Raw genomic sequence first — 24,710 nt, 5'->3', positions numbered from 1 at the left:
GAACGGGATAAATACAGGAATACAGAACGGTGCAAATACAGGAATAAGGAACGTGGTAACACTGGAATAGGGGACAGGGCAAATACAAGACTAGGAAATGGGGAAATACTGGAATAGGAAGGCGGTAAATACAGGAATAGGGAACGGGTTAAATACAGGAATTGAGAACGGGATAAATACAGGAATAGGGAAAAGGGCAAATACAGGAATATGGAATGGGCACAATACTGGAATAGGGAACGGGGTAATTACAGGAATAGAGAACTGGGAAATACTGGAATAGGGAACCGGGTAAGTACAGGAATAGAGAATGGGGCAAATACTGGAATTGAGAATGGGGTGAATGCAGGAATAGGGAACGGGGTAAATACGGGAATAGGGAAAGGGGTAAATACAGGAAATGAGAACGAGGTAAATTCAGGAATAGGGAACAGGGTGAATACAGGAATTATGGAATGGGGTAAATACAGGAATAGGAAACGGGGTAAATGCAGGAATTGAGAATGGGGTAAATACAGGAACAGAGAAAAGAGCAAATACTGGAATTCAGAACGGGTTAATTACAGGAATAGGGAACGGGGTAAATACAGGAATAGGGAATGGGGAAAAACAGGAATAGGGAACGGGATAAATACTGGAATAGGGAATGGGGAAATACTGGAATAGGGAACGGGGAAATAGAGGAATAGGGAATGGGGTAAATACAGGAATAAATAACGGTTAAATACAGGAATAGGGAACGGGGTAAATACTGGAATAGGGAACTGGGTAAATACAGGAAATGAGAACGAGGTAAATTCAGGAATAGGGAACAGTGTGAATACAGGAATTATGGAATGGGGTAAATACAGGAATAGGAAACGGGGTAAATGCAGGAATTGAGAATGGGGTAAATACAGGAACAGAGAAAAGAGCAAATACTGGAATTCAGAACGGGTTAATAACAGGAATAGGGAACGGGGTAAATACAGGAATAGGGAACGGGGAAAAACAGGAATAGGGAACGGGATAAATACTGGAATAGGGAATGGGGAAATACTGGAATAGGGAACAGGGAAGTAGGGAATGGGGTAAATATAGGAATAAATAACAGTTAAATACAGGAATAGGGAACAGGGTAAATACAGTAATTGTGAACGGGGTAAACACAGGAATGGAAACGGGGTAAATACTGGAATTGAGAACTGGGTAAATACAGGAACAGAGAACAGGGCAAATACTGGAATTCAGAACGGGGTCATTACAGGAATAGGGAACGGGGTAAATACGGGAATAGGGAACGGGGAAAATACAGGAATAGGTAACGGGGAAAAACAGGAATAGGGAACGGGGAAGTACTGGAATATGGAACGGGGTAAATACAGGAATAGGGAATGGGTTAAATACAGGAAGAGGGAATCAGGTAAATACTGGAATAGGGAATGGGGAAATACTGGAATAGGGAACCGGGTAAATACAGGAATAGGGAATGGGGAAACACTGGAATAGGGAATGGTGTAAATACTGGAATAGGGAAATACTGGAATATGGAATGGGGTAAATATAGGAATAGGGAATTGGGTAAATACTGGAATAGGGAACGGGGAAATACAGGAATAGGAAATGGGGTAAATACAGGAATAGGGAATGGGGTAAATACAGGAATGGGGAATGGGGTAAATACAGGAATAGGAAACGGGGTAAATACAGATATGGGGAACGGGGAAATTCGGGAACAGGGAACGGGGTAAATACAGGAATAGGGAACGGGGCAAATACAGTTATAGGGAATGGGGAAAATACAGGAATAGGGAATGGGGCACATACAGTAATAGGGAACGGGGAAAGTACAGGAATAGAGAATGGGACAATTACAAGAATAGAGAATTGTGAAATACTAGGCCAGGGAACGGGTTAAGACAGGAATAGGGAACGGGCTAAATACAGGAATAGGGAACGGCGAAATACTGGAATAGGGAACGGGGTAAAGACAGGAATAGGGAACGGGGTAAATACAAGAATATGGAACAGGGCAAATACAGGAATAGGAAATGGAGAAATACTGGAATAGGGAACGAGGTAAATACAGGAATAGGGAATGGGGTAAAGACGGGAATGGGGAATGATGTAAATACAGGAATAGAGAACAGGGCAAATACAGGAATAGATAATTGGGCAAATACACGAATAGGGAACGGGGAAATACTGGAATTGAGAATGGGGCAGATACAGGAAAAGAGAACGGGGCCGATACATGAATAGGGAATGGGGCCAATGCAGGGGTAGGGAATGGGGCATATATAGGAATAGAGAATGGGGCAGCTTGAGTAATAGAGAATTTGGCAGATACAGGAATAGAGAATGGGGCCAATACAGGAATAGGGAACGGGGACAATACAGGAATAGGGAATGGGGAAGTACTGGAATAGGGAACCGGGTAAATTCAGGATCAGAGAACTGGACAAATACTGGAATTGTGAACAGGGTGAATACAGGAATAGGGAACGGCAAATACAGGAATAGGGAACGTGGCAAATACAGGAATAGGGAACGGGCTAAATACAAGAATAGGGAATGGGGTAAATACAGGAATAGGGAACGGGGTAAGTACAGGAAATGAGAACGGGGCAAATACAGGAATAGGAAACGGGCTAAATGCAGGAATTGAGAATGGGGTAAATACAGGACTAGAAACGGGGTAAATACTGGAATTGAGAATGGGGTAATTACAGGAATAGGGAACTGGGTAAATACTGGAATAGAGACCGGGGTACATACAGGAATAGGGAACGGGGAAATACTGGAATATGGAATGGGGTAAATACAGGAATAAAGAACGGGGCAAATACAGGAATAGAGAATGGGGAAATACTGGAACAGGGAACGGGTTAAGACAGGAATAGGGAACGGGCTAAATACAGGAATAGGGAATGGGGAAATACTGGAATAGGGAACGGGCTAAATACAGGAATAGGGAATGGGGAAATACTGGAATAGGGAACGGGGTAAAGACAGGAATAGGAACGCGTGAAATACAGGAATAGGGAATGGGGTAAATACAGGAATAGGGAACGATGTAAAAACAGGAATAGAGAACGGGGCAAATACAGGAATAGGGAACGGGGAAATACTGGAATTGAGAATGGGGCAGATACAGGAATAGAGAATGGGGCAGATACAGGAATAAAGAATGGGGCAGTTTGAGAAAGTGAGAATTGGGCAGATACAGGAATAGAGAATGGGCCAATACAGGAATGGGGAACGGGGTAAATAATGGAATAGAGAACGGGGTAAAGAGAGGAATACAGAACGGTGCAAATACAGGAATAGGGAATGGGGAAATACTGGAATAGGGAACGGGCAAATACAGGAATAGGGAACGGGGACAACACAGCAATAGGGAACGGGGTAAATATTGGAATAGGGAACGGGGTATATACAGGAATAAGGAACGGGGAAATACTGGAATAGGGAACCGGGTAAATACAGGAAATGAGAACGGTGTAAATACAGGAATAGAGAACTGGAGAAATACTGGAATTGAGAATGGGGTAAATACAGGAATAGGTAAAAAGGGAAATACAGGAGTAGGGAACGGGGAAATACAGGAATAGGGAACGGGGTAAATACAGGAAATGAGAACGGGGTAAATACTGGAATAGGGAACGGGGAAATACTGGAATAGGGAACGGAGTCAATACAGGAATCGGGAGTGGGGTAAATACAGGAATAGGGAACGGGGTAAATACAGAAATAGGGGGCGGAATTCTCCCCCTCCCCCCAGGTGGGAGAATCGCCGGGACGCCGCGCGAGTCCCGCCACGCCGCCCGGCACCCGCACGAGATTCTCCCCCCCCCCAAACTGGCGCTCCGAGAATCACGGCTGGCCGCTCGGAGAATCGCCGCTTGCTGTTTTTAACGGGCGAGCGGCAATTCTCCGCCCCGAATGGGCCAAGCGGCCTGCCAAACACGACAGGTTCCCACCGGTGCCCACCGATCGGCGGGCCGGCCTCTCTGCAGGAGGACCTCCTTTCCTCCGCTCCCCCACAAGATCCATCCGACATCTTCTTGCGCGGCGGCCGCGGGGAGGACGGCAACTGCGCATGCGCGGATGATGTCATTTACGCGGCGCCGCTTTTACGCAGCGCCAAGGCCCGGAGCGTGTAAATGCCGCGGCGCCGATACTAGCCCCCCGGCGGCGGGAGACTAGGGGGCTGGGAACGGCCTCCGACGCCGGAGTAAAACACTCCGGTTTTCACTCCGGCATCGGCACTTAGTCTCCCGATGGGAGAATTGCACCTAGGGAACGGGAAAACTACAGGAATTGGGAACTGGGAATTACTGGAATAGGGAACGGAGTAAATACAGGAGTAGAGAACGGGGCAAATACAGGAATAGGGAACGGGATAAATACAGGAACAGGGAACAGGGCAAATACTGGAATTGAGGCAACAGGGTAGCATTGTGGAAAGCACAATTGCTTCACAGCTCCAGGGTCCCAGGTTCGATTCCGGCTTGGGTCACTGTCTGTGCGGAGTCTGCACATCCTCCCCGTGTATGACTGGGGCAGATACGGGAATACAGAATGAGGCAGATACAGGAATAGAGAACGGGGAAAGTACAGGGAATGGGGAAATAGTGGAATAGGGAACGGGGTAATATTGGAATAGGAAACGGGGTAAATACAGGAATTGGGAATGGGGAAAATACAGGAATAGGGAACAGGGCAAATGCAGGAATAGGGAACAGGGCAAATACAGGAATAGGGACGGGTTAAATACAGGAATTTAGACGGGGTAAATACAGGAATAGAGAACAGGGCAAATACAGGAATAGGGAACGGGGTAATATTGGAATAGGAAACGGGGTAAATACAGGAATTGGGAACGGGGAAAATACAGGAATAGGGAACAGGGCAAATACAGGAATAGGGACAGGTTAAATACAGGAATTTAGACGGGGTAAATACAGGAATAGAGAACAGGGCAAATACAGGAATAGGGAACGTGGACAATAAAGGAATAGGGAACGGGGTAAATACAGGAATAGGGAATGGGGTAAATACAGGAATAGGGAACGGGGAAGTACTGGAATAGGGAACCGGGTAAATACAGGAAATGAGAACGGGTAAATACAGGGATAGGGAACTGGAGAAATACTGGAATTGAGAACGGGATGAATACAGGAATAGGGAACAGGGCAAATACAGGAATAGGGAACGAGGAAAAACAGGAATAGAGAACTGGACAAATACTGGAATTGAGAACGGGGTGAATACAGGAATAGGTATGAGGGCAAATAAAGTAATAGGGAACGGGGAAATACAGGAATAGGGAACGAGGTTAACACAGGAATAGGGAACGGGGTGAATACAGGAATTGGGGAATGGGGAAAATACAGGGATAGGAAATGGGGTAAATGCAGGAATTGAGAATGGGGTTAATACAGGAATAGGAACAGGGTAAATACTGGAATTGAGAAAGGGGTAAATACAGGAATAGAGAACTGGACAAATACTGGAATTGAGAACGTGGTGAATACAGGAATAGGTAACAGGGCAAATACTGGAATAGGGAATGGGGAAATACAGGAATAGAGAACGGGGTAAATACAGGAAATCAGAACGGGGCAAATACAGGAATAGGGAAGGGGTGAATACAGGAATTAGGGAATGGGGAAAATACAGGGATAGGAAACAGGGTGAATACTGGAATTGAGAACGGGGTAAATACAGGAACAGAGGACCGGATAAATAAAACAACTGAGGACTGGATAAATACAGGGTCAGAGAACGGGGTGAATAGAGGATCAGAGAACAGGGCAAATACAGGAATATTGAACAGAGAAATATTGGAATAGAGAACGGGGTAAATACAGGAATAGAGAACGGGGTAAATACAGGAATAGAGAACTGGGTAAATCCAGGTATAGGGAACGTGGAAGTAATGGAATAGGGAATGGGGTAGATACAGGAATTGAGAACGGGGTGAATACAGGAATAGGGAACGGGGTAAATACAGAAAAAGAAACAGGGTAAATCCAGGAATTGAGAACGGGTTAAATACTGGAATTGGTAACGGGGTAAATACAGGCATAGGGAACGAGTCAAATACTGGAATTGAGAACCGGGTAAATACAGGAATAGAGAACGGTGCATATACTGGAATAGGGAACGGGGTAAATACAGGTATAGGGAACGGGGTTAAAACAGGAATTGAGAACGGGTTAAATACAGGAAAAGGGAACGGAGTAAATACAGGAATAGGGAACGGGGTAAAAACAGGAATTGAGAATGGAGCAAATACAGGAATTGGGAACTGGGAAATACTGGAATTGAGAACTGGGCAGATACAGGAATGGAGAATGGGACCGAAAAAGGAATAGAGAATGGGGCCGATACAGGAATAGAGAATGGCGGCGAAAAAGGAATAGAGAATGGGGCCGATACAGGAATAGAGAACGAGGCAGATGCAGGAATAGAGAATGGGGCAGTTTCAGGAATAGAGAATGGGGCAGATACAGGAATAGAGAACAGGGAAAGGACAGGAATAGAGAATGGGGCAGATACAGGAATAGAGAATGAGGCAGATACAGGAATAGAGAATGGGGCAGATACAGGAATAGAGAACGGGGAAAGTACAGGAAAAATGAATGGGGAATTAGTGGAATAGGGAATGGGGTAATACTGGAATAGGAAACGGGGTAAATACAGGAATAGGGAACGGGGTAAATACAGGAATAGGGAACGGGGCAAATACTGGAATTGAGAACGGGGTAAATACTGGAATAGGGAACGGGGAAATACTGGAATAGGGAACGGAGTCAATACAGGAACAGAGAACTGGACAAATACTGGAATTGTGAACGGGGTGAATACTGGAATTGAGAACGGGGTAAATACAGGAATAGTGAAAGGGGCAAATATGAATTGAGAACGGTGTTAATACACAAATAGAGAACGCGGCAAATACTGGAATTGAGAACGGGGTGAATACAAGAGTAGAGAACTGGGCATATACTGGAATAGGGAATGGGGTAAATACAGGAATATGAACCGGGAAAATACAGGAATAGGAAACAGGGTAAATACAGGAATTGAGAACGGGGTAAATACAGGAATTGGGAATGGGGTAAATACAGGAATTGAGAAGGTGGTAAATACAGGAATAGGGAACGGCGAAAATACAGGAATAGGGAACAGGGCAGATACAGGAATAGAGAATGGGACAGATACAGGAATAGAGAATGGGGAAAGTACAGGAATAGATAATCGGGCGGATACAGGGATAGGGAATGGGGCAGATACAGGAATAGAGAATGGGGCAGATACAGGAATGGAATGGGGCAGATTTAGGAATAGAGAACGGGGAAAGTGCAGGAATAGAGATTGAGGCACATACAGGAATAGAAAATGGAGCAGATAGAGGAATGGAGAATGGGGAAGGTACAGGAATACAAATTTGGGCATATACAGGGAGAGAGAATGTGACAGATACAGCAATAGGGAATGGGGAAGGTACAGGAATAGGAAATGGGTAAAATACAGGAATAGGAAACAGGATAAATACAGGAATTGAGAACGGGGTCAATACAGGAATGGAAATGGGGTAAATACTGGAATTGAGAACGGGGTAAATACAGCAACAGAGAACAAGGCAAATACGGGAATTGAGAACGGGGTAAATACAGGAATAGGGAACCGGGAAATACTGGAACTGAGAACAGGGCAGATACAGGATTAGTTAATGGGGCAGATACAGGAATAGAGAATGGGGGCGAAAAAGGAATAAAGAACGATGCCGATACTGGAATAGAGAACGGGGCCGATACTGAAATAGAGAACGGGGCAGATTCAGGAATAAAGAATGAAGCAGATACAGGAATAGAGAACGGGGCAGATACAGGAATAGAGAACGGGGCAGATACAGGAATAGAGAATGGGACCGAAAAAAGGAATAGAGAATAGGGCTGATACTGGAATAGAGAACGGGGCAGATACAGGAATAGAGAATGGGGCAAATACAGGAATAGAGAACGGGAAAAGTACAGGAAAAGAGCATGGGGCCGATACAGGAATAGAGAATGGAGCAGATAGAGGAATAGAGAATGGGGCCGAAAAAAGGAATAGAGAAGAGGGCTGATACTGGAATAGGGAACGGGGAAAAACAGGAATAGGGAACGGGGTAAATACAGGAATAGGGAATGGGGAAATACTGGAATAGGGAACGGGGAAATGCAGGAATAGGGAACGGGGTAAATACAGGAATAGGGAATGTGGAAATACTAGAATAGGGAACGGGGTACATACTGGAATAGGGAACGGGGAAATACTGGAATAGGAAATGGGGCAAATGCAGGAATTGAGGCCAGGGTAAATACAGGAACAGAGAACAGGGCAAATACTGGAATTGAGAACGGGGTGAGTACAGGAATAGGGAATGGGGTAAATACAGGAAGAGGGAATGGGGAAAATACCGGAAGAGGGAATGGGGTAATTACGGGAATTGAGAACAGGGTGAATACAGGAATAGGGAATGAGGCAGATACAGGAATAGAGAATGGGGCCAAGATAGGAATGGGGTATGGGGTAAATACAGGAATAGGGAATGGGGAAATACTGGAATAGGGTACGGGGAAATACTGGACTTTGAAACGGGGTAAATACAGGAATAGGGAACGGGGTCAATACAGAAATAGGGGATGGGGTAAATATAGCAATAGGGAACGGGGAAATACTGGAATATGGAACGGGGTAAATATAGGAATAGGGAACGGGGTAAATACAGGAATAGGGAACGGGGCAAATACAGGAATAGGGAATGCGGAAAATACAGGAATAGGGAATGGGGCACATACAGTAAGAGGGAACGGGGAAAGTACAGGAATAGAGAATGGGACAATTACAGGAATATAGGCCAGGGCAAAGAAAGGAATATACAACGGGGTAAACACAGGAATAGAGGACTGGGCAAATACAGCAATAGAGACCGGTGCAAACAAAGGAATATCAAACGGGGTAAATAGAGGAACGGGAAACAGTGTTAATACAGGAATAGAGAACGGGATAAATACAGGAATACAGAACGGTGCAAATACAGGAATAAGGAACGTGGTAATACTGGAATAGGGGACAGGGCAAATACAAGACTAGGAAATGGGGAAATACTGGAATAGGAAGGCGGTAAATACAGGAATAGGGAACGGGGTAATTACAGGAATAGAGAACTGGGAAATACTGGAATAGGGAACCGGGTAAGTACAGGAATAGAGAATGGGGCAAATACTGGAATTGAGAATGGGGTGAATGCAGGAATAGGGAACAGGGCAAATACAGGAATATGGAACGGTGTAAATACGGGAATAGGGAACGGGGAAATACAGGAATAGGGAACGGGGTAAATACTGGAATAGGGAACGGGGAAAGACAGGAATAGGGAACGGGATAAATACTGGAATAGGGAATGGGGTAAATACAGGAATGGGGAATGGGGTAAATACAGGAATAGGAAACAGGGTAAATACAGATATAGGGAACGGGGAAATTCTGGAATAGGGAACGGGGTAAATACAGGAATAGGGAACGGGGCAAATACAGGAATAGGGAATGGGGAAAATACAGGAATAGGGAATGGGGCACATACAGTAAGAGGGAACGGGGAAAGTACAGGAATAGAGAATTGGACAATTACAGGAATATTAGCCAGGGCAAAGAAAGGAATATACAACGGGGGAAACACAGGAATAGAGGACTGGGCAAATACAGCAATAGAGACCGGTGCAAACAAAGGAATATCAAACGGGGTAAATAGAGGAACGGGAAACAGGGTTAATACAGGAATAGAGAACGGGATAAATACAGGAATACAGAACGGTGCAAATACAGGAATAAGGAACGTGGTAATACTGGAATAGGGAACAGGGCAAATACAAGACTAGGAAATGGGGAAATACTGGAATAGGAAGGCGGTAAATACAGGAATAGGGAACGGGTTAAATACAGGAATTGAGAACAGGATAAACACAGGAATAGGGCAAATACAGGAATATGGAATGGGCACAATACAGGAATAGGGAACGGGGTAATTACAGGAATAGGGAACGGGTTAAATACAGGAATTGAGAACGGGATAAATACAGGAATAGGGAACAGGGCAAATACAGGAATATGGAATGGGCACAATACAGGAATAGGGAGCGGGGTAATTACAGGAATAGGGAACTGGGAAATACTGGAATAGGGAACCGGGTAAGTACAGGAATAGAGAATGGGGCAAATACTGGAATTGAGAATGGGGTGAATGCAGGAATAGGGAACAGGGCAAATACAGGAATATGGAACGGGGTAAATACGGGAATAGGGAACGGGGAAATACAGGAATAGGGAACGGGGTAAATACTGGAATAGGGAACGGGGAAAGACAGGAATAGGGAACGGGATAAATACTGGAATAGGGAATGGGGTAAATACAGGAATGGGGAATGGGGTAAATACAGGAATAGGAAACAGGGTAAATACAGATATAGGGAACGGGGAAATTCTGGAATAGGGAACGGGGTAAATACAGGAATAGGGAACGGGGCAAATACAGGAATAGGGAATGGGGAAAATACAGGAATAGGGAATGGGGCACATACAGTAAGAGGGAACGGGGAAAGTACAGGAATAGAGAATGGGACAATTACAGGAATATAGGCCAGGGCAAAGAAAGGAATATACAACGGGGTAAACACAGGAATAGAGGACTGGGCAAATACAGCAATAGAGACCGGTGCAAACAAAGGAATATCAAACGGGGTAAATAGCGGAACGGGAAACAGGGTTAATACAGGAATAGAGAACGGGATAAATACAGGAATACAGAACGATGCAAATACAGGAATAAGGAATGTGGTAATACTGGAATATGGAACAGGGCAAATACAAGACTAGGAAATGGGGAAATACTGGAATAGAAAGGCGGTAAATACAGGAATAGGGAACGGGTTAAATACAGGAATTGAGAACAGGCTAAATACAGGAATAGGGCAAATACAGGAATATGGAATGGGCACAATACAGGAATAGGGAACGGGGTAATTACAGGAATAGGGAACGGGTTAAATACAGAAATTGAGAACGGGATAAATACAGGAATAGGGCAAATACAGGAATATGGAATGGGCACAATACAGGAATAGGGAACGGGGTAATTACAGGAATAGGGAACGGGTTAAATACAGGAATTGAGAACGGGATAAATACAGGAATAGGGAACAGGGCAAATACAGGAATATGGAATGGGCACAATACAGGAATAGGGTGCGGGGTAATTACAGGAATAGGGAACTGGGAAATACTGGAATAGGGAACCGGGTAAGTACAGGAATAGAGAATGGGGCAAATACTGGAATTGAGAATGGGGTGAATGCAGGAATAGGGAACAGGGCAAATACAGGAATATGGAACGGTGTAAATACGGGAATAGGGAACGGGGAAATACAGGAATAGGGAACTGGGTAAATACTGGAATAGGGAAAGGGGTAAATACAGGAAATGAGAACAAGGTAAATTCAGGAATAGGGAATGGGGCAAATACAGGAATAGGAAATGTAAATGCAGGAATTGAGAATGGGGTAAATACAGGAACAGCGAAAAGAGCAAATACTGGAATTCAGAACGGATTAATTCCAGGAATAGGGAACGGGGTAAATACAGGAATAGGGAACGGGGAAAAACAGGAATAGGGAACAGGATATATAATGGAATAGGGAATGGGGAAATACTGGAATAGGGAACGGGGAAAGACAGGAATAGGGAATGGGGTAAATACAGGAATAAATAACGGGGAAATACAGGAATAGGGAATGGCGTAAATACTGGAATAGGGAAAGGGGTATATACAGGAAATGAGAACGAGGTAAATTCAGGAATAGGGAACAGGGTGAATACAGGAATTATGGAATGGGGTAAATACAGGAATAGGAAACTGGGTAAATGCAGGAATTGAGAATGCGGTAAATACAGGAACAGAGAAAAGAGCAAATACTGGAATTCAGAACGGGTTAATTACAGGAATAGGGAATGGGGTAAATACAGGAATAGGGAACGGGGAAAAACAGGAATAGGGAACGGGATAAATACTGGAATAGGGAATGGGGTATCTACTGGAATAAGGAACGGGGTAAATACAGGAATAGGGAATGGGGCAAATACAGGAATAGGGAATGGGGAAAAGAAAGGAATAGGAAACAGGGTAAATACAGGAATGGAGAACGGGGTAAACACAGGAATGGAAACGGGGTAAATACTGGAATTGAGAACTGGGTAAATACAGGAACAGAGAACAGGGCAAATACTGGAATAGGGAACGGGGAAAAACAGGAATAGGGAACGGGGAAGTACTGGAATATGGAACGGGGTAAATACAGGAATAGGGAATGGGTTAAATACAGGAATAGGGAATCGGGTAAATACTGGAATAGGGAGTGGGGAAATACTGGAATAGGGAACCGGGTAAATACAGGACTAGGGAATGTGGAAATACTGGAATAGGGAACGGTGTAAATACTGGAATATGGAATGGGGTAAATATAGGAATAGGGAATTGGGTAAATACTGGAATAGGGAATGGGGAAATACAGGAATAGGAAATGGGGTAAATACTGGAATAGGGAATGGGGTAAATACAGGAATGGGGAATGGGGTAAATACAGGAATAGGAAACGGGGTAAATACATATATGGGGAACGGGGAATTTCTGGAATAGAGAACGGGATAAATACAGGAATACAGAACGGTGCAAATACAGGAATAAGGAACGTGGTAATACTGGAATAGGGAACAGGGCATATACAAGACTAGGAAATGGGGAAATACTGGAATAGGAAGGCAGTAAATACAGGAATAGGGAACGGGTTAAATACAGGAATTGAGAACGGGATAAATACAGGAATAGGGAACAGGGCATGTACAGGAATATGGAATGGGCGCAATACAGGAATAGGGAACGGGGTAATTACAGGAATAGGGAACTGGGAAATACTGGAATAGGGAACCGGGTAAGTACAGGAATAGAGATTGGGACATATACTGGAATTGAGAATGGGGTGAATACAGGAATAGGGAACAGGGCAAATACAGGAATAGGGAACGGGGTAAATACGGGAATAGGGAACGGGGAAATACAGGAATAGCGAATGGGGTAAATACAGGAATAGGGAACGGGGAAATACAGGAATAGGGAAAGGGGTAAATACAGGAATAGGGAAAGCGGTAAATACAGGAAATGAGAACGAGGTAAATTCAGGAATAGGGAACAGGGTGAATACAGGAATTATGGAATGGGGTAAATACAGGAATAGGAAACGGGGTAAATGCAAGAATTGAGAATGGGGTAAATACAGGAACAGAGAAAAGAGCAGATACTGGAATTCAGAACGGATTAATTACAGGAATAGGGAACGGGGTAAATACAGGCATAGGGAACGGGGAAAAACAGGAATAGGGAACGGGGTAAATACTGGAGTAGGGAATGGGGTAACTACTGGAATAAGGAATGGGGTAAATACAGGAATAGGGAATGGGGCAAATACAGGAATAGGGAATGGGGAAAATATAGGAATAGGAAACAGGGTAAATACAGGAATTGACAACGGGGTAAACACAGGAATGGAAACGGGGTAAATACTGGAATTGAGAACTGGGTAAATACAGGAACAGAACAGGACAAATACTGGAATTCAGAACGGGGTAATTACAGGAATAGGGAACTGGGTAAATACAGGAATAGGGAATGGGGCAAATACAGGAATAGGGAATGGGGAAAAACAGGAATAGGGAACGGGGAAATACTGGATATGGAACGGGGTAAGTACAGGAATAGGGAACGGGTTAAATACAAGAATAAGGAATCGGGTAAATACTGGAATAGGGAATGGGGAAATACTGGAATAGGGAACCGGGTAAATACAGGAATAGGGAAAGGGGTAAATACTGGAATAGGGAACGGGGTAAATACAGGAATAAGGAAATACTGGAATATGGAATGGGGTAAATATAGGAATAGGGAATTGGGTAAATACCGGAATAGGGAACAGGGAAATACAGGAATAGGAAATGGGGTAAATACTGGAATAGGGAACGGGGAAATTCTGGAATAGGGAACGGGGTAAATACAGGAATAGGGAACGGGGCAAATACAGGAATAGGGAATGGGGAAAATACAGGAATAGGTAACAGGGAGGGGGGGTTAACTGGGTTGCTGCTGCTAAGGAGAAGGGGGAGCTGTTATGGGATGGGGTGGTCGAGGCGGGAGGGCACCGTGGGTGGGATATAAGGGTACGTGGGAACCGGGTGAGGAGCTGGGTTAAAAAAGGGGATGGCTAGTAGACAAGGGGGGGGGGGGTAAAGAGCCCCCCAACCCGGCTGATCACGTGGAACGTGAGAGGGCTGAACGGGCCGATTAAAAGGGCACGGGTACTCGCACACCTAAAGAAATTAAGGGCAGATGTGGTTATGTTGCAGGAGACGCACCTGAAATTGATAGACCAGGTCAGACTACGTAAAGGATGGGTGGGGCAGGCGTTCCATTCGGATTTAGATGCGAAGAATAGGGGGTGGCTATCTTAGTGGGGAAACGGGTACTGTTTGAGGCAAAGAGCATAGTGGCGGATAGTGGGGGTAGATATGTGATGGGGAGTGGCAGATTGCAAGGGGAGGCGGTGGTTCTGGTGAACGTATACGCCCCGAACTGGGATGATGCAAATTTTATGAGGCGTATGTTGGGATGTATCCCGGACCTGGAGGCGGGAAAGTTGGTAATGGGGGGAGACTTTAATACGGTGCTTGATCCAGGGCTGGACCGGTTGAGGTCCAGGACCGGGAGGAGGCCGGCAGCGGCCAGGGTGCTCAAGGACTTCATGGAGCAGATGGGAGGTGTAGATCCCTGGAGATTTAGTAGGCCTAGGAGTAAGGAGTTCTCATTTTTCTCCCATGTTCACAAAGTATACTCACGGATAGACTTTTTTGTCTTGGGAAGGGCACTGATTCCGAAGGTGACAGGGACGGAGTATACGGCCATAGCCATTTCGGACCACGCTCCACATTGGGTAGACCTGGAGGTAGGAGAGTAAAAAGAACAGCACCCACTCTGGAGAATGGATATGGGTTTATTGGCGGATGAGGGGGTATGTCTAAGGATGAGGGGGTGTATCGAAAGGTACTTGGAGCTTAATGACAACGGAGAGGTTCAGGTGGGAGTGGTCTGGGAGGCGTTGAAGGCGGTGGTCAGAGGGGAACTGATATCCATAGGGCACATAAAGGGAAACAAGAGGCTAAAGAAAGGGAGCGATTGTTGAAAGAACTTCTGAGGGTGGACAGGCAATATGCAGAGGCACCGGAGGAGGGACTGTACAGGGAAAGACAAAGGCTACATGTGGAATTTGACCTGCTTACCACGGGTAAGGCAGAGGCACAGTGGAGGAGGGCACAGGTTGTACAGTATGAGTATGGAGAGAAGGCGAGTCGGCTATTGGCCCACCAATTGAGGAAGAGGGGAGCAGCGAGGGAGATAAGCGAATGACTAGGGAAAGAGTAGGACCAGTCAAGGACAGGGATGGGAAATTGTGTGTGGAGTCTGAAGAGATAGGCGAGATACTAAATTTTGTAAGGGCCCCGAAGAATCCAGCACGAGTTTTAAGGATACAAAATAATAAAGTTTATTTACTATAACAATATATACATAGCAGTAGCAGTAGCTTCCCTTGCTACCTTCTCCTTCCTCCTGGTTCCTGGACTGGCTAGCTTATTTATAGTAGGAGTTTCTCCGCCCCCCTCATTGGGGAAGTTCATACTCCCATAGGATTGTGGGATAGTCATTATTCCTCAGCCAATCGTCAGTAGGCAGGTTATAACATCCCTCCCCCCCAAAGTCCAAGGAATCCACCGTAGGCCCTGGCGAAGGAAGGCGTCGAACTCGTTTGGCCGCAGGCCGGACGCCATTTGCACGCGGCGCTGGATCAGGCGGCGTATAACGAGACGGAGGCCGGCGCTTCCGTGATGAACGGCGCGGTTGTACATCCACGGCCTGTGGACCCGAGGATTCCCCCTCTGATTCATCCTGTGTCTCCATCTCGGAGTCAGAGTCTGCTGCCTCCGTCATGTCAGCGTCTCTGTCCCCATTCGGTCCCGTCATGACCTGCGCAGGCTTTGAGTGAGGCACCAGTGGAAGATTTGGAGGACTACCTTCCCTTGTTTCTGGTCTTTGCCGCTGTTGAACTGAGCTCCGGGGGCGGGGAATCTTTTGCGGGGATGATCTTCTGGACCGGACGTGGTCTACATGTTTTCGCTGGAGACGACCCTGGGCTTGCACTTGGTACAATATAGGGCCCGTTTGGCGAAAGATTACCCCAGGAACCCATTGGGCACCACCAGCAAAATTCCGCACGAATACTGGGTCACCGGGCACAAACTGCCGAATCGGACGATGCTGAGACAATCCCGGTCCCTGCCGTTCTTGTGTGCGGCGTACTTTTGCGCCAATGTCCGGGAAGACCATACTAAGGCGGGTGCGAAGTCTCCGGCCCATTAGGAGTTCTGCGGGAGCTACCCCAGTCACTGTATGGGGGGTGGTCCTGTACGTAAACAAAAACTGAGCCAGTCTCGTGTCCATTGATCCGGAAGACTGCTTCTTTAGGCCTCTTTTGAATGTTTGCACTGCACGCTCTGCCAACCCATTTGAAGCCGGGTGGTAAGGGGCAGTGCGGATATGGCGGATGCCGTTCATCTTTGTAAACCTAGCAAACTCCTCACTCGTGAATGGAGTGCCATTATCCGTGACCAGCACCTCGGGGAGGCCATGCGTGCTAAATGATAAACGCATTTTTTCAATTGTTGCGCAGGACGTTGTCCCCTGCATCTTATGCACCTCTAGCCATTTGGACTGGGCGTCAATTAGTAGAAGGAACATGGATCCCTGAAAAGGGCCTGCGAAATCTGCATGTAAGCGTGCCCAAGGCCGCCCTGGCCATTCCCAGTGATGTAGGGGCGCGGCCGGCGGAAGCTTCTGATGCTCCTGGCAAATGGAGCAGTTTTGGGCCACCTTCTCAATGTCGGTGTCGAGGCCTGGCCACCAGACATAACTCCGGGCCAACATTTTCATCTTGGTCACGCCCGGATGCCCATTGTGCAAGTCTGATAATATCAGCTCCTGGCCTTTTTCCGGGACAACCACACGCGTCCCCCACAAGAGGATCCCATCCTCGTCGCCAGTTTTGTAAGGGCCCCGAAGAATCCAGCACGAGTTTTAAGGATACAAAATAATAAAGTTTATTTACTATAACAATATATACATAGCAGTAGCAGTAACTTCACTTGCTACCTTCTCCTTCCTCCTGGTTCCTGGACTGGCCAGCTTATTTATAGTAGGAGTTTCTCCGCCCCCCTCATTGGGGAAGTTCATACTCCCATAGGATTGTGGGATAGTCATTAGTCCCCAGCCAATCGTCAGTAGGCAGGTTATAACACTAAATGAATATTTTTCGTCAGTATTCACTCAGGAAAAAGATAATGTTGTGGAGGAGAATGCTGAGCCCCAGGCTAATAGAATAGATGGCATTGAGGTACATAGGGAAGAGGTGTTGGCAATTCTGGACAGGCTGAAAATAGATAAGTCCCCGGGACCTGATGGGATTTATCCTAGGATTCTCTGGGAGGCCAGGGAAGAGATTGCTGGACCTTTGGCTTTGATTTTTATGTCATCATTGGCTACAGGAATAGTGCCAGAGGACTGGAGGACAGCAAATGTGGTCCCTTTGTTCAAAAAGGGGAGCAGAGACAACCCCGGCAACTATAGACCGGTGAGCCTCACGTCTGTAGTGGGTAAAGACTTGGAGGGGATTATAAGAGACAAGATTTATAATCATCTAGATAGGAATAATATGATCAGGGATAGTCAGCATGGCTTTGTGAAGGGTAGGTCATGCCTCACAAACCTTATTGAGTTCTTTGAGAAGGTGACTGAACAGGTAGATGAGCGTAGAGCAGTTGATGTGGTGTATATGGATTTCAGCAAAGCGTTTGATAAGGTTCCCCACGGTAGGCTATTGCAGAAAATACGGAGGCTGGGGCTTGAGGGTGATTTAGAGATGTGGATCAGAAATTGGCTAGCTGAAAGAAGACAGAGGGTGGTGGTTGATGGGAAATGTTCAGAATGGAGTACAGTCACAAGTGGAGTACCACAAGGATCTGTTCTGGGGCCGTTGCTGTTTGTCATTTTTATCAATGACCTAGAGGAAGGCGCAGAAGGGTGGGTGAGTAAATTTGCAGACGATACTAAAGTCGGTGGTGTTGTCGATAGTGTGGAAGGATGTAGCAGGTTACAGAGGGGTATAGATAAGCTGCAGAGCTGGGCTGAGAGGTGGCAAATGGAGTTTAATGTAGAGAAGTGTGAGGTGATTCACTTTGGAAGGAATAACAGGAATGCGGAATATTTGGCTAATGGTAAAGTTCTTGAAAGTGTGGATGAGCAGAGGGATCTAGGTGTCCATGTACATAGATCCCTGAAAGTTGCCACCCAGGTTGATAGGGTTGTGAAGAAGACCTATGGAGTGTTGGCCTTTATTGGTAGAGGGATTGAGTTCCGGAGTCGGGAGGTCATGTTGCAGCTGTACAGAACTCTGGTACCGCCGCATTTGGAGTATTGCGTACAGTTCTGGTCACCGGATTACAGGAAGGATGTGGAGGCTTTGGAGCGGGTGCAGAGGAGATTTACCAGGATGTTGCCTGGTATGGAGGGAAAATCTTATGAGGAAAGGCTGATGGACTTGAGGTTGTTTTCGTTGGAGAGAAGAAGGTTAAGAGGAGACTTAATAGAGGCATGCAAAATGATCAGGGGGTTGGATAGGGTGGACAGTGAGAGCCTTCTCCCGCGGATGGATATGGCTGGCACGAGGGGACATAACTTTAAACTGAGGGGTAATAGATATAGGACAGAGGTCAGAGGTAGGTTCTTTACGCAAAGAGTAGTGAGGCCGTGGAATGCCCTACCTGCTACAGTAGTGAACTCGCCAACATTGAGGGCATTTAAAAGTTTATTGGATAAACATATGGATGATAATGGCATAGTGTAGGTTAGAGATGACTTTTGTTTCGGTGCAACATCGTGGGCCGAAGGGCCTGTACTATGCTGTATTGTTCTATGTTCTATGTTCTATAGGTGGGGTGAGAGATGAGGAGGGAGAGATGGAACGGGGAGCGGAGAGAGTGAACGGGGTGTTCAAGGCATTCTATGAGAGGTTATATAAGGCTCAGCCCTCGGAAGGGAAGGAGGGAATGATGTGTTTCCTGGATCAGCTGGAATTCCCGAAGGTGGAGGAGCAGGAGAGAGCGGGACTGGGAGCACAGATTGAGGTGGTAAAAGGGATTGGGAGCATGCAGGCGGGGAAGGCCCCGGGACCGGACGGATTCCCGGTGGAATTTTATAGGAAATATATGGACCTACTGGCCCCGCTTTTGACGAGAACCTTTAATGAGGCTAGGGAAAGGGGGAAGTTGCCCCCGACGATGTCGGAGGCGACGATATCGCTACTTTTGAAGAAGGAAAAAGACCCGCTGCAGTGTGGGTCCTACAGGCCCATTTCCCTTTTAAACGTAGATGCTAAGCTCCTGGCTAAGGTGATGGCGACGAGGATAGAGGACTGTGTCCCGGGGGTGGTCCACGAGGATCAAACTGGGTTCGTTAAGGGGAGACAGCTGAACACGAACATACGGAGGCTGCTAGGGGTGATGATGATGCCCCCACCAGAGGGGGAGGCGGAGATAGTGGTGGCGATGGACGCCGAGAAAGCATTCGACAGAGTGGAGTGGGACTATCTGTGTGAAGTGCTGAGGAGATTTGGTTTTGGAGAAGGGTTTATTGGATGGGTACAGCTGCTGTATAGGGCCCCGGTGGCGAGTGTGGTCACAAACAGGCAGAGGTTTGACTACTTCCGTCTTTATAGAGGGACGAGGCAGGGGTGTCCCCTGTCTCTGCTGCTGTTTGCATTGGCGATTGAGCCCCTGGCCATAGCACTGAGGGGCTCCAGGAAGTGGAGGGGAGTACTCAGGGGAGGAGAAGAACACCGGGTATCATTGTATGCAGATGATTTATTGCTGTATGTTGCGGACCCAGTGGAGGGGATGCCTGAGATAATGCAGACACTCAGGGAGTTTGGGGAATTCTCGGGGTACAAATTGAATATGGGGAAGAGTGAGTTGTTTGTGGTGCATCCGGGGGAGCAGAGCAGGGGAATAGATGATTTACCGCTGAGGAAGGTAACAAGAGATTTCCGGTACTTAGGGATTCAGATAGCCAGGAGTTGGGGAACCTTACATAGGCTTAATTTAACACGATTGGTGGAACAGATGGAGGAGGATTTTAAGAGATGTGACATGGTGCCCCTGTCACTGGTGGGTAGGGTGCAGGCAGTCAAAATGGTAGTCCTCCCGAGATTCCTTTTTGTGTTTCAGTGCCTTCCGGTGATGGACACGAAGGCTTTTTTCAAGAAAATCGAGAAAAGTGTCATGAGATTTGTGTGGGCTGGGAAGACCCCGAGAGTGAGGAGGGGGTTCTTGCAGCGTAGCAGGGATAGGGGGGGACTGGCACTACCGAGCCTAAGTGAATACTACTGGGCCGCCAATATCTCAATGGTGTGTAAGTGGATGGGAGAAGGGGAGGGAACGGCGTGGAAGAGATTGGAGATGGCGTCCTGCAAAGGAACCAGCCTACAAGCACTGGCGACGGCGCCGTTGCCGTTCTCCCCGAAGAAATACACCACAAGTCCAGTGGTGGTGGCAACACTGAAAATTTGGGGGCAGTGGAGACGGCATAGGGGAATGACGGGAGCCTCGGTGCGGTCCCCGATAAGAAATAATCATAGGTTTGTCCCGGGGAGAATAGATGGGGGATTTGGAGCATGGCAGAGAGCTGGGATTGTGCAACTGAGAGATCTGTTCGTAGACGGGACGTTTGCGAGTCTGGGAGCGCTGACGGAAAAATATGGGTTGCCCCAAGGGAATGCATTTCGGTACATGCAACTGAGGGCTTTTGCGAGGCAACAGATGAGGGAATTCCCGCAGCTCCCGACGCAGGAGATTCAAGACAGAGTGATCTCAGGGACATGGGTGGGGGATGGTAGGGTGTCGGATATATACAGGGAAATGAGGGACGAGGGGGAGATCATGGTGGATGAGCTGAAGGGGAAATGGGAAGAAGAGCTGGGGGAAGAGATTGAGGAGGGGCTGTGGGCTGATGCCCTACGTAGGGTAAACTCGTCGTCCTCGTGCGCCAGGCTAAGCCTGATACAATTCAAGGTTTTGCACAGGGCACATATGACCAGAGCAAGGCTCAGTAAATTTTTCGGGGTAGAGGATAGGTGTGGGAGATGCTCGAGAAGCCCAGCAAACCACACCCACATGTTTTGGTCATGCCCGGCACTGCAGGGGTTCTGGGTGGGGGTGGCAAAGGTGCTTTCGAAGGTGGTGCGGGTCCGGGTCGAGCCAGGCTGGGGGTTGGCTATATTTGGGGTTGCAGAAGAGCCGGGAGTGCAGGAGGCGAGAGAGGCTGAAGTTTTGGCCTTTGCGTCCCTAGTAGCCCGGCGAAGGATATTGCTTTTGTGGAAGGAAGCCAAACCCCCGGGCGTGGAGACCTGGATAAATGACATGGCAGGGTTTATAAAACTAGAACGGATAAAGTTTGCACTAAGGGGTTCGGCTCAAGGGCGGTGGCAACCGTTCATTGACTACCTCGCAGAACGATAAAGGAAATGGGAAGGTGACAGCAGCAACCCAGGGGGGAGGGGGGGGGGGGGGGGGGGAGGGCTCGGGTGGGTCCTCAGGGGTGGTTTTTGTATAGATATTTGTACTTGGTTATGTATATTGGATTGTTTGATTTTATTATCTGGAGAGTTATTATTTTTCTAATGGCAGTTGCCATTTAGTTTATATATTATTTATTTACTTGTTAAAACGGTCACTGTTATTTATATTGTTTTATTGTTGTAAAAAGGGAAAACCTTTGTATTGTTTTGTCTGGCCGAAAAACTTGAATAAAATATATTTTTTTCAAAAAGGAATAGGTAACAGGGTAAATACAGGAATTGAGAACGGGGTAAATACAGGAATAGAGAACGGGGCAGATACAGGACTAGAGAACGGGGCAAATACAGGAATAGAGAATGGGGCAGATACAGGAATAGAGAATGGGGCAGATACAGGAATAGAGAATGGGGCAGATGCAGGAATAGAGAATGGGGCAGATACAGGAATAGAGAATGGGGCAGATACAGGAATGGAGAACGGGGCAGATACAGGAATGGAGAACGGGGCAGATACAGGAATAGAGAACCGGGAAAGTACAGGAATAGAGTATGGGGCAGATACAGGAATCAAGATTCGGGCTGATACACGAATAGAGAATGGGGCAGATACAGGAATAGAGAATGGGGCAGATGCAGGAATAGAGAATGGGGCAGATACAGGAAGTGAGAATGAGGCAAATTCAGGAATATAGAACGGGGTAATCACAGGAATAGAGGACAGGGCAAATACAGGAATAGAGAATGGGGCAAATACAGGAATAGAGAATGAGGCAAATACAGGAATATACAACGGGCTAAACACAGGAATAGAGTACGGGGTAAAGAGAGGAATAGAGAATGGGGAAAATATAGGAATAGAAAACAAAATAAACACTGGAACAGAGAATGGGATGAATACAGGAGGAGACAATGGGATAAATAAAGGACTAGAGAACTGGTTAAAAACAGGAATAGAGGACAGGGAAAATACAGGAATAGAGAGCAGGGCAGATGCAGGAATAGTGAGTGGGGCAGATACAGGCATAGAGAATGGGATAAACACAGGAATAGAGAATGGGATAAACACAGGAATAGAGAATGGGATAAATACAGGAATAGAGAACGGGATTTGTACAGGAATAGAGCACAGCATAAATATAGGAATAGAGAATGGAATGAATTCAGGAACAGGGAATGGGCAATACACCGAGCTTTCAGGAATCTAGGATTGTTTCCTTCGAGCAGAGAATGTTAAGGGAGGTTTTAATCGAGGTGTTTAAATCCCTGCCTAGTTTGGCAGAGTCAGTAAGAACAAATAACAAAGAAAAGTACAGCACAGGAACAGGGGGCGGGATTCTCTGATCCTGAGGCTAAATATTTATGCCGTCGTAAACGCCATCGCCTTTCACGACGATTATCAACATGCCCTCAGAGCAGCGATTCTGACCCCTACAGCGCCAGCTGCCGATGCCGGCCTCAAATGGGCGCCGCAGGTCTGCGCATGCGCAGTGCGACCGGCGCACATGCGCGGTGGGTCCCTTCTCCGCGCTGGCCCCGTCGCAACATGCCGTAGGACTACAGGGGCCGGCGCGGAGCAAAAGAGGCCCCCAGCCCGAGAGGCCGGCCCACCGATCGGTAGGCCCCACCTCCCCCAGGGGTCGGGCCCCCCCCCCCCCCCCCCCCCCCACCAGGCTGCCCCCGGATGGATGCACGCCGAGATCCCGCCGGGTAAGACCACACGTGGACAGCGCCGGTGCAACTCAGATTTTTTTTTACAGTGACTCGGCCCATCCCGGGCGGAGAATCCCCGGGGAGGCCACGTAGAATATCCAATGCCTGGGAGTGAGTTACAGACTGGAATTATGACTCATTCTTTCGTGCTGGGTTGCACTGTGGGTGACACAGTGTGAAGAATCATTCCTTTCCCCTGAAGGATATTCTTTGCAATTTTACAAGCCAACAGCTTTGAGAATAGTTTCCTGATGCCAAATCTGCCTTATGTTTCACCGCTGGTAGATTGATGACGGGGACGTCTCATGCAACACCCTCTGGTTTTGCAAGCTGCCCCCATGCACTGTATATATGACATTAGCAATGTGTACACCTCACCTCAGCATTTCCTAGCCCTCTCCTTCCTCCCTCCCATATCCTGTACTTCTGACCAGTGCTGATATGTATTAATCGGAGAACGTTTTCATTTCATTTAATTTCATTTAATTTCACGTCTTGTTGACATTTTTTTTCCAGTTTAAGACTGAAGATGCGAGTGAGTCAGCTCAGGCACCCACACAGATGCCTCAACAGCAACAGGGTCACCTCCCTCAGGCCCAGCTCATGTTGGCCAGCAGTCAGTTGGCAGGGGTAAGTGTGTTCTCCATCTGGGAGCTCAGGCACAACATACACGCACACACACCCACGCACACACACCCACGCACACACACCCACACACACACACCCACACATGCATATGGAATACATCCCTGTGAGGAGGAGTCAGCGGAATTTACTGATGTCCGTGCCCTTGAATCTTATTCGTTTTTTCCTCTGTGTGAGGGAAGACTCTCTCCACTCGATTGCTGAGTGACAACATTGGAAAACTAACTGCAAACTTACAGGTGCCCCCATCTCCGGTCAATCTCTCGTTGGGCAAATGATATGGGGGTCCAGACCTTCTCTCTAGATATTATTGAACAACCCTTAGCCCCACAATATCCTCCCTAACCTCCGTGTACCAGGCCCATCATCCATCTTCCATTTCCAGCGCTCTCCCTGAAGTCCCGTCCCCACCTTCACCCCCTTAGAGATGGTAATTTCTACCAACCCCCATCTCCCTGCCCACCCCACGTCCAACCTCACTCCCGTTTACAACTGTCCGTCACCCAAATTAATTCCAAATACATTTTGAAATCCCAACAGAAG

At 47.1% G+C, this 24,710-nt stretch overlaps 1 protein-coding gene across 1 annotated transcript in view; it reads left to right on the top strand.

Moving 5' to 3' along the window:
- The window catches only part of pou2f2b (POU class 2 homeobox 2b), a 1,400,389-nt gene that overhangs the window by 976,446 nt on the left and 399,233 nt on the right, over positions 1-24,710 (top strand). Inside the window, exon 5 of the mRNA XM_072470112.1 lies at positions 24,039-24,152. Within this exon, the coding sequence (XP_072326213.1) occupies positions 24,039-24,152 (114 nt within the window). The remainder of the gene's footprint in view (positions 1-24,038; positions 24,153-24,710) is intronic.

This window comes from Scyliorhinus torazame, chromosome 12, assembly GCF_047496885.1.
Source record: "Scyliorhinus torazame isolate Kashiwa2021f chromosome 12, sScyTor2.1, whole genome shotgun sequence".
NCBI classification, from domain to species: Eukaryota; Metazoa; Chordata; class Chondrichthyes; order Carcharhiniformes; family Scyliorhinidae; genus Scyliorhinus; species Scyliorhinus torazame.
The sequence above is the reverse complement of the archived record's forward strand: the minus strand, read 5'-3'. Positions and strand labels throughout refer to the sequence as shown.